Consider the following 10614-nt stretch of genomic DNA (forward strand, 5'->3'; position numbering starts at 1 on the left):
GCACACGAGTCATGTGGACTACTCTTATGGTCCTTTTATGGTATTTTAGACCTTTTTAGAGCTTGACAGTCCCTGGTGAATATCTTTGCCTTATGAAAAAAAGAAATGTCTCCTTTTGTGTTACACTGAAGAAAAAAAAAGTATGGATTTGTAAGGAAATTATCCCACTCTGGAGATATTTTCATTACAAGAGCGGGAAAATAAACAAAATAATTTAATTAAAATAATTTAACAAAATAAAATAATTGCTGTATCAATTGTGTCTAAAATACAAGATTAAAATGTTACTAAATGTACACTACTGTTCAAAAGTTTAGGCTTGGTAAGATTTTTTAAATGCTTTTGCTTATGCTGCATTTATTTGATCAAAAAGACAGTAAAACTATTTTTTTTTCTTTCTGCGATAGCAAAGTTTACTTTTCAGCAGTCAGTACTTCAATTTGGTACTCAAGAAACATTTCTTATTATCATCAATATTGAAAACAGTTGTGATCCTTAATATTTTGGTGAAAACCATAATATTTTTTTTCAGGATTCTTTGATGAATAGAAAGTTCAAAAGAAAAGCATTTATTTGAATTAGAAATCTTTTGCAATGTTATAAATGTCTTTACTGTCACTTTCGATCCATTTAATGCATACTTTCTTAATAAAAGTGTAAATTTCTTTTAAAAAAATCTTTTAACGGTAGTGTAATCATAGCCGTGCTGATATTTATGTGATATTGCTTAAACATGAAAAATGAAACTAGCCGGAGGGGAATAACACACGTAGTACTGTCTCTCTCTCCTCGGCTCGACTGCAGTTCTGTTTCAGCGGCAGACCACAGGCCGTCTGTAATCTTCACACCTCCAGTCTGGTCCTCACTCTTCCCCCTGAAGCGTCATATCATGGTGATGTTGATCATCTATGGATCTGTAGATATACCAAATTCTTTATACATTAGCCATTAAAATCAGTATAATTAAATAATAGTTGGATTAAATGATAGTCAAATGTATCGAAATGAATGAAAACGTGCAAATGGAATCTTTTATACCAGTTGTACTATGAACAGGAGTAGCCTTCGATAAAAGACATGTTTAGATGTGTGGTGATTGTTACTTTGTGATTTTGTTTCTTGTACTAAGTCAGTTGAGGATAACAATTTAAAAAACTGCATTTTAACAATATTTTTGGACTACTGAAAGAGTATTGAAAATGTACCACTTCTGTGTGGTTCATCATGTACAGGTGCTGTTCTTATCAAAATGTTCTTAAAAATAATTATCATATGAACTAGCATGTTTTTAACATTGCATGGTCTTTTCCTACTTGAAGTTTGTTCAATGCAAATGAATCTAAATCCGTCTGCATAGGCCATTCATTAAACAGCAGTGGATGTTGGATTTGGGTGCATCTCTGAGCTTTCAGCATAATTGCAGGGCTGTTCTCTTTGTGCCATTTCTGCACGCTCAGGCCTAAATAAACTATGTTAAGATCTCACATGTTAAAAGGTCTCTGGGTGTGTTCGCTTCTTTAGTGGGAGCTATCGCAGTGGCTCTGGAGCAGGAAAGGCACACTGGGATGTCTTAGCTCCACTCTGTACTAATTTGCTGCGACCGTTGCTCATTAATTATAGAAAATAATAAAGTGAAGTCTTTTCTCAGCTGTCTGCTTTAGGGCCTGTCTTTTGAGATGTGACTGTCAGACAGACCAGCCTGTCTCAGCTTTTTGGCATTGGAATGAAAACAGCAGTGTAAGAAGTGATGAAGCACGGAGGGAGGAAATAGGCGGAAACGGATGCGATTTTTGGATTCTTGAAATGCGTACCACAAATTCCTATATTTAGCAGCAGAAAACTGTCCATGCCTACATAGTGTTTACAAAGTATTGAGAGCCAGGTGTCTTCCGAAAAGCAGATGCAAACTTTATCCACAAATCTTTATGAAAACTCTGCATTTCCTCATCTATAATATGCTACTCATGTATGTCGTTAATAGGGTAACTCTGGCCTTGGGTTCAGTATCGCAGGAGGTGTGGATAATCCACACATTCCTGATGATCCAGGAATCTTCATCACCAAGATTATCCCAGGAGGTGCCGCTGCCATGGATGGGAGACTAGGGTGAGTGATACTTCTCTCAGGATCTAATATTTCTTAGTGCAACTCTAGCTTTTTTCCAAAACCCACTGAGCTGCCTACATAGGCATCATAGGCGGACTCCCCACTCAAAGGCTGTTTCAAAAGTTAGATATCTTAATTATCCTGCCTAGTTTGGCCAAATTCTAAGGCTGCATTGCGTCCTTTGCCGGTGGAGGCAATGCTTTTTGACAAGCTTGGTGAAAAATAAATCCAAGATGGCAGACATGGCGAGAGAAACCTCAATAGTGAAGTATCTATAAAAAGTTATTTGTAATTTAAAATGTACTGTTTTCCTAAGCATTTTTATACTATTAGAGTATTAGCTTAGCAGCTTACTAACAATGTCAGCTTGACAACATGCTAATGCTAAACTATTGAAATTGAGTTCCCAGCTCTATTTGTTGCATATGGAGTTGCTGTGACTTTTACAGTTGCTTGGAGAAGTTAAAAAGCTTTAAATCCAGTCATTTCAATACATGCAATAGAGAATTCTGCATAACGGCTAAACATTTCCCCACACGTTCAAGTTTTTTATGTGAATTTGCCAAGTTTGCTAACAGAATTCTGCTTGGTTTGAAAGTGACTTCTATGTGAGTGGTGCTTTGTGCATCACTACACTACTGACGGTGAACAATGAATTCACACAAAAAAATCCTTCCACCATTCTGCGTGGGGAAATGTTATTCCATTACATTGCTTATATTATATTTAGATTATATTTACATTGCTTTATTATATTGTTTTATCCTTCTTGTGTCTCAGGGTAAATGATTGTGTTCTGCGGGTGAATGATGTGGACGTGTCAGAGGTTGTGCATAGCAAGGCAGTAGAGGCTTTGAAGGAGGCCGGCCCAGTGGTCAGGTTGCTGGTACGCAGAAGACAGGGTCCTCCTGAGACCATTTTGGAGGTCAACCTACTCAAAGGGCCTAAAGGTTAGAGGAGCTAAATGTGCACACCAACACATTTGGGACAGATACAATAGAGGGTGCTATTATGTGCAGTATCCCTATTATAGCAGTTCTGAATGAATTTGAACTAGTTTTGAATACAGATTGACCCTATTTGCATCAGTGCACATTTTCATATTTTTCCCATTGAATTGCTTGTTTCTCTTGGAAATAAAATTTAATGTTGACTTCAACCTTGTAAGATCTGATTTTCTGGTTAAAAATTTAACTCCATTCCATTCTTTCAAGGTCTTGGCTTCAGTATTGCTGGAGGTATAGGCAACCAGCATATCCCGGGTGACAACAGTATCTACATCACAAAGATCATCGAAGGTGGGGCGGCACAGAAAGATGGACGTCTGCAGACAGGCGATCGCCTACTGGCTGTAAGATTTCACCTGCACACATGCATCTGTGTAGTGTACTATATGTAAAGCCACACATTGCATTCCTTTGCAGGACTTTTTTTCCCCACTGAGCTACTTTATGCTTCAATGAACGCAGACACTGTTGTAGGCTACTATGCCGTATTATAGACGATATATCTCATGTGTGAAGGTTTATGGGCCACAGTGTGATTGATGTGAAGCTGAGCGCAAATTCAAACAAGGACACAGCTGTGATAAAGAGAAACACTTGCATGGCACGCAAGTGCCAGGGACTGAGCAGGCTATGACATGGTAATAAATGTCATAATTAAAAGGCTACACATCAGTCATGGCTGCCATAACTGCAGACATGTAACGTGTGCATTTACTTCCTTTTCTTTTCTTGAAAGTTATGGTTTCAGTCAGTGACTTTGATTTTTCTGGACATACTGCCTAGAGTTGGTCTGCACTTTTAGTGTAGTAATCATGTTTTGTTTGTTTGGTTCTTTTTTTTAACGTATTGATTACCATTTGTACCACAGTTGTACAAATGCCATGGTTAAATGGTTAGTGTAGCAAAACCATGAATAATTTGTGGTTACCATGGTTTAACTATCGGAAATCTCACCTTTCAGAGTAGGCATTGATAAGTGTGCCCCAGCCAGGTTCATCACTTGTTGCGGTTCCCTTAAATATTTCCAATGTGCTCTGTGCATATTTGGTTGTGTTATGAGTATTTGCAGCATGTTTCTGTATTTGGTCACATTGCGAGTATTTGTAGCATGTGTGTTGTCAAACTGATGAAGATGTTTTCTTAATTTGCATGTGTTTTTTTGACTTGAGCTCTCTCTGCCACCGTAGATAACATTTTTCGATTTTACTGGGGATGGTGCATTACAAGAATGTCGGATTTAAAAGTGATACTCTGCCATGTGCAGGGTTGGACAAAATTCAAAACATAAGTATTATCTTCCTATTAATTAATAAGTTGGAATTTACCATAAATTTAGCCACTTAGCTATAGCTTCTTAGGTGTTCAGTTTGCATCACGTTTTGTTTTGAAGACTTTTGGGTAAATTAGCTGGGGTAAAAAAAAACATTCTGGGGAAGTTTCTCCACTAAGCTAAAATTGTTACTTTACTAAATAAAATAAATAAATATTTAAATATATATGTTAAATATTTATTTATAAATATATATATTTTTTTCTCCTGCAGGGTATTAACAATGATCATGCCTGTTAGTTAATATTTATATAAACTAATATATATATAAACTAATTGGTTAACCTATATAATATATTAATGGATTGGGAAACCATATATATAAAAGCTCTTCTCTGGTCATACAACTAAAGGTTAACCAATCCATTGGCTTTTATTTCAGAGAGGCGGGTTCAGTTGTGAGGTCCAATTTGGTACAATTTCAAACAGACCTGTCTCTTTCAACACCCTCCGAACAAATAAGACACATTTTTACCCATCAAACACTCAGCTTTCTGTAGTGTGTACTGTAGGTGCCCTTACAAAGGAAAAAGCACTACGCCTTTCCAGCTTCCTCTCGTCCTTCCTTTTGTGACCGGACGGCTGAGAGCCGGAAAATGGAGCGTCGTCGCCGAGTGTGGGGCCATCCGGCCTCCGCTCCAGTCGCTTCCTTCCCACATCTTCAAATGTGCTGTCATGAACATTCTGAGTCACGCTCCAGAGACCCGCCGATGTAACATGCGTGTGTGTGTGTGTGTGTCTCCCTTCGCAGGTGAATAACATTATACTTCAGGATGTGCGTCATGAGGAGGCTGTGGCCGCCCTGAAGAACACTTCAGACATGGTCTATCTGAAAGTGGCCAAGCCGGGACCAGTACATCTCAACGACATGTACGCCCCACCAGACTACTCCAGCAGTACGTACCTTCTTTTGCTGATCTCCATCCACCCTTTGCCCTTATGAGCTTAAAAACTGTCCATTTTATGACTATTTTTACTGCATTGATAAACGTGAAATGGACTTGCCAGTTATGTCAATTCAAATATAACCTACGTCCCTATCTGCTATTTTCTTTAACCCTGTAATGAAAGCAAGTGGTGCAGTGCTTGTGAGTGCTGTGGAGTTTTGTAACAGTACTGTGGTGTAGCAGTGGGCGCTGTATTCAGACACCCACACAAACTGCACTGCTGCTCCCATCACAGCACTGATCCCTCCCTCCCACTGAGAGACAAGGCTTTCACACAATCCACCTGCACACATGCACACAGCGGCCAAAATTTACTTTTTGCTACACCTGCCAATGGTGACTGAATATCTCTTATTGGCCATGATAATGTATTTGGCATTTTTGTTACAATATTTTACATATTTTTTATTTTATATATTTTGTTCAATTGAATAGATGTGTCAGTCTCTTAATGAAAGTCTCTCAATGAAAGTGCACCTATGATATTGTTCCTCGTACAGTGTTTTTGATGTTTTAATCCAGGAATACTGTACATACAGTAAATTGCACTCCAAAATGCAATGGAATTATGGACAATATCAGCATGAATCCTTTTCAGACATAAATGCATTAACCTGCAATTACCAGTGAAGATGAGCAATAATGATTTTCTCTTTTGATTAGATAATAAAGGACATGCACAACCGTTCAAATATTTTTTTTTTTATTAATACTTTTATTCAGCAAGGACGCATTAAATTGATCAAAAGTGACAGTAAAGACATTTATTGTATAATGTTGCAAAATATTTCTATTTCAAATAAATGCTGTTCTTTTAATCAAAGAATCCTGAAAATAATTATCACGGCTTCCTCAAAAATACTAAGCAGTGCAACTGTTTTCAACACTGATAATAAGAAATGTTTCTTGAGTGAAATCAGCATATTATAATGATTTCTGAACGATCATGTGACACTGAAGACAGGAGTAATGGCTACTGAAAATTCAGCTTTGCCATCAAAGGAATAAATTACATTTTAACTAGAATTATAAAATAGAAAATAATTAAAATTGAATTTAACAGTTGTTTTAAGTTGTAATAATATTTCACAATATTGCTATTTTTCTGTATTTTTTATCAAATAAGTTTTTTTTATATTTTGTATTGATAGTTTTCTGTATTAATCAATGAAACATAATTCAGAAACATAAAAAATCCCAACCCAAAACTTTTCAGTAGTGTATATGCACATCACAATCAGACATGCTTTTTGGTAGCTGTGATGCCTGATAACTGGATTAAATTTAACCCAGGTTTCTTAAATATTATATTTGTATCAGTCATCGCAAAACAAAAAGGATTTATTCTGAGAATGAACAAAAACCTTACTAAGGCATTATAGATTAATTTAGAATTTCTTTAGTAGAATGTTTATGTGATTTTAAGTTGTGTATGTCAAATTGTCCTTTTTACAATTTGAATTAAACTATGTATTATGATGCTGTTGTGTTAGACACACATCTACAGTCCCAACCACATCTTAGAGATGATCTGGTCCTCTGTAACTACCAGGTTAAATCATCTGCCTTTTTCCCCTTTACTGGTCTCGGCCTCCCTCCAGCCTTCCCCACCATGGTGGACAACCACGTCGGGCACAACTCCAGCATGGCTTATGTAGGAGGCATGGAGCCTAAACCAGTGTACCCACCACCCCAGGTCACCCCCTCGAGGTACTCCCCAGTCCCGCGCCACATGCTGGGGGAGGAGGACTTCACCAGGTCAGAGTCATAGATTTACTCATCTATTCACTCACAATCACTCACTTCTTCACTCCAGGGTTCCCATGGCCATGGAAAATCTGCAAATATCAAGGAATTTTTTAACATTTCCAGGCCTGGAAAAGTCATACAAAAGGACATTTTCACAGCTAATACTGTTTCTTTAATACCTCCAAAATATTTAATCAGCTAAAAATTGTGAGTGCAAAATCTGTAATTTTATTAATAAAAAGTGTAAACCAAATTTTGAAGGAAAATGACTGGAAAAGTCATAGAAATGTATTGGTCAAAAAGTGTGGGAACCCTGTCACTCACTCAAATGTCACTTTTCAGATGCACTCATGCACAAATGACAAAAAAACAACACTTGCATGTCCATATATATTTGATTAGAAAAGTACATTGTTTTCCCACAACCTGTGCTACAGTTCTTCAGCTTTAGTTGTTTAATTTCTTTTTGGCAATACTGTTCACATTTTATGATGTAACTGGGCAAAGATAGAACAAATAAAAATTATTTGAAGTAGGTGTCAAGTGTGGGCTGAAGAACGTCTACGAGGTGTGTAATGCCTCTCTGTGGTGGTTTGTTTGTGAACACTGCTTTAACGAAACATTACTGGGTATATAAAGTCTCCAAAACGACGTAAACCAAATTTTGAAGGAAAATGACTGGAAAAGTCATAGAAATGTATTGGTCAAAAAGTGTGGGAACCCTGTCACTCACTCAAATGTCACTTTTCAGATGCACTCATGCACAAATGACAAAAAACAACACTTGCATGTCCATATATATTTGATTAGAAAAGTACATTGTTTTCCCACAACCTGTGCTACAGTTCTTCAGCTTTAGTTGTTTAATTTCTTTTTGGCAATACTGTTCACATTTTATGATGTAACTGGGCAAAGATAGAACAAATAAAAATTATTTGAAGTAGGTGTCAAGTGTGGGCTGAAGAACGTCTACGAGGTGTGTAATGCCTCTCTGTGGTGGTTTGTTTGTGAACACTGCTTTAACGAAACATTACTGGGTATATAAAGTCTCCAAAACGAATCCCAACACTGCAAACAAACACTCTGGATATAAGAGATGCTTCTGGCATGGGGTCAAATGTTTTGAAGTCACGGCCACTGTTGCCTGAACATGAGATGGGTTTCACCTCTCCGAGCATGGACTCCCTGGACCTGTGAGTCAGCCCGGGCCCCTCCAGCTGAATGCATCCTCACTTCTGCATGTGTGTGTTTGTCTCCGTCTGTGTGCATGTGTGTGCCATACGTGTCTTCACACAGTATGTCTCTGTGTCTGCTGTCTCTGTGTGTCTGAAAGCGCCCCATTTACTATGTGATTTCTGTACCCCCAATAGGGCTGAGCCCATTTACAGTGCCATCCACAAACCTCATGGGGACACCAGCCCTCCCTCCCCCCATCTGTGCAGCAGGGGGTCTGGGGAGGTGGGCTGCAGCCCCACCCCACCTGCTCTGTGTCAAAGCCTGGTCCCGTACACCGGCAGGTACTAACCACTGCTTCTCGCTCTGCCTGGCTTAGCTTAGCACAGCCTAGTTAACCTAACAGTTATTCCTCCACGCGGCCATCCTCCTTCCCCCTACCTACACATGTAAGGCCTTAAGGCGAAATGACTCCCTGCCCTGAGCTGCGTACACCTTTACAGCGTGAAGAAGATGGGGAACATTGTGGTATTAGAATCCTTAAAGCCTGTTCACACCAACATGAATGTTTGGCACAAAAATTTGGTCCGATTTTCATATGCGATTTGTCTGTTCAGATCAATGCGTAAAAGACGGCAGATGGGCTAAATGAAAATTCAGATTCACTTTCTAACAGTAGGTGGCACACTTAGAAAAGCAGAACTACCCTGGTTTTCTTGGGACACAAAGCGCTATGTAACTGTACATGGATTCATTAGCCAGGTTTCCATCCAAGGATTTTCTACGAAAAAATATTTAGTGCTTCAAAATATTTAGCGCTTCAAAATTTTTACCGATATAGCTGATGGAAATGCCATTTATTGATAAAATAAAGGATGCATATCGCTCCGTCCCCAGAGCAGCTGTAGGACTCTCTGACCACTGCCTGGTTCATCTTATACCGACTTACAGGCATAAACTTAAATCTGCTAAACCTGTAGTAAAGTCTGTAAAGAGATGGACCAACGAAACAGAGCAGGCATTATAAGCCTGTTTCGACTGCACTGATTGGAGTGTTTTTGAAGCTGCCACCAACGATCTGGATGAGCTCACGGAATCTGTAACATCATATATCAGTTTCTGTGAAGACATGTGCATCCCTACCAGGACTCATTTAACATTCAACAATGATAAGCCATGGTTTACAGCAAAACTTCGTCATCTTCGTCAGGCCAAAGAGGACGCCTACAAAAGGGGGCACAGAGTCTTGTACAATCAGGCCAGAAACTCACTGAATAAGGAGATTAGAGTGGCCAAGAGGAACTATGCTAAAAAGCTAGAACACCAGTTTTCTGCCAATGAGCCTGCATCAGTGTGGAGAGGCCTGAAAGACATCACCAACTACAAGACACCATCCCCCAGCACTGAGGCCAATCAACAACTTGCTAGAGAACAGTTCGGACTGCTGAAAGGATTATTGGTGCCGCCCCGTCTACCCTCCAAGAACTGTAGACATCCAGAGTGAGGAAAAGGGCTCAGAAAATCACTCTGGATCCATCACATCCTAGTACATCCCTACAACTTTATTTTATTTTATCTATAGCACACCTGTACATAAAATTTATATTTTTTTTGTGGTTTATATTTATGCATGTGTATTTTATTCACATCTTATTTTTATTATCTGTGTGTTGTTGTTGTCTTCGTGTACTGGAAGCTTGTGACACTATAACAAATTCCTTGTATGTGCAAACATACTTGGCAATAAAGCTCTCTTTCTGATTCTGAAATGTGGTGTCACATGGCAGAATTAGCCTATAGTGTTCATGGTGTTGTTCACGTTGAAGCACCCTTTCCCTGTAGTTCAAAAGCACATTAAATCATATTCATATTATTAAATTGCATCTAAAATTATTTTATATTTGGTAAGAAAAAGACAAGTTACCTCTCAAACATACATATGTTAATTTGATGTTCCTATAGTATCCTACGTTTACGTTATTTTTTTACACTGCACTGCTCAGTTTAAATAGCCTGTAGTCCGTGCTGTTCAGCATGACCACCATACCCCCGTGATATTACTATGCCAAGCAAATTTTATTTACGTGGATATTGGAACGTGAAGTACAAAATTTAAAATTAATTAGTTTTGGCTTGTTAATAGCTTCTTATATATATTTTTTCTTGTTTTGTTTCTGAGTTCTGTTCTACCGTTAAATTTAAGTATTTGTTGTGGAGTGAGGAGAACTAAAATAGCATGGTTTTCAATGTTTGGCTGACTGTATAGTAATTACTATAGTTAGTAATGCTTAACTGCGCGAGT

At 38.3% G+C, this 10614-nt stretch overlaps 1 protein-coding gene across 1 annotated transcript in view; it reads left to right on the top strand.

Annotated features, from left to right (window-relative positions):
- Nucleotides 1-1998: 1998 nt before the first annotated feature.
- The window catches only part of LOC107560340 (disks large homolog 3-like), a 56941-nt gene continuing 48325 nt past the window's right edge, over nucleotides 1999-10614 (top strand). Inside the window, exons 1-6 of the mRNA XM_016244491.1 lie at nucleotides 1999-2106; nucleotides 2887-3056; nucleotides 3321-3457; nucleotides 5195-5339; nucleotides 6974-7148; nucleotides 8510-8656. Coding sequence (XP_016099977.1) covers nucleotides 2090-2106; nucleotides 2887-3056; nucleotides 3321-3457; nucleotides 5195-5339; nucleotides 6974-7148; nucleotides 8510-8656 — 791 coding nt within the window. The 5' untranslated portion in view covers nucleotides 1999-2089. The remainder of the gene's footprint in view (nucleotides 2107-2886; nucleotides 3057-3320; nucleotides 3458-5194; nucleotides 5340-6973; nucleotides 7149-8509; nucleotides 8657-10614) is intronic.

Source organism: Sinocyclocheilus grahami, unplaced genomic scaffold (genome assembly GCF_001515645.1).
Source record: "Sinocyclocheilus grahami isolate Dianchi unplaced genomic scaffold, SAMN03320097.WGS_v1.1 scaffold23.1, whole genome shotgun sequence".
Taxonomy (NCBI): domain Eukaryota; kingdom Metazoa; phylum Chordata; class Actinopteri; order Cypriniformes; family Cyprinidae; genus Sinocyclocheilus; species Sinocyclocheilus grahami.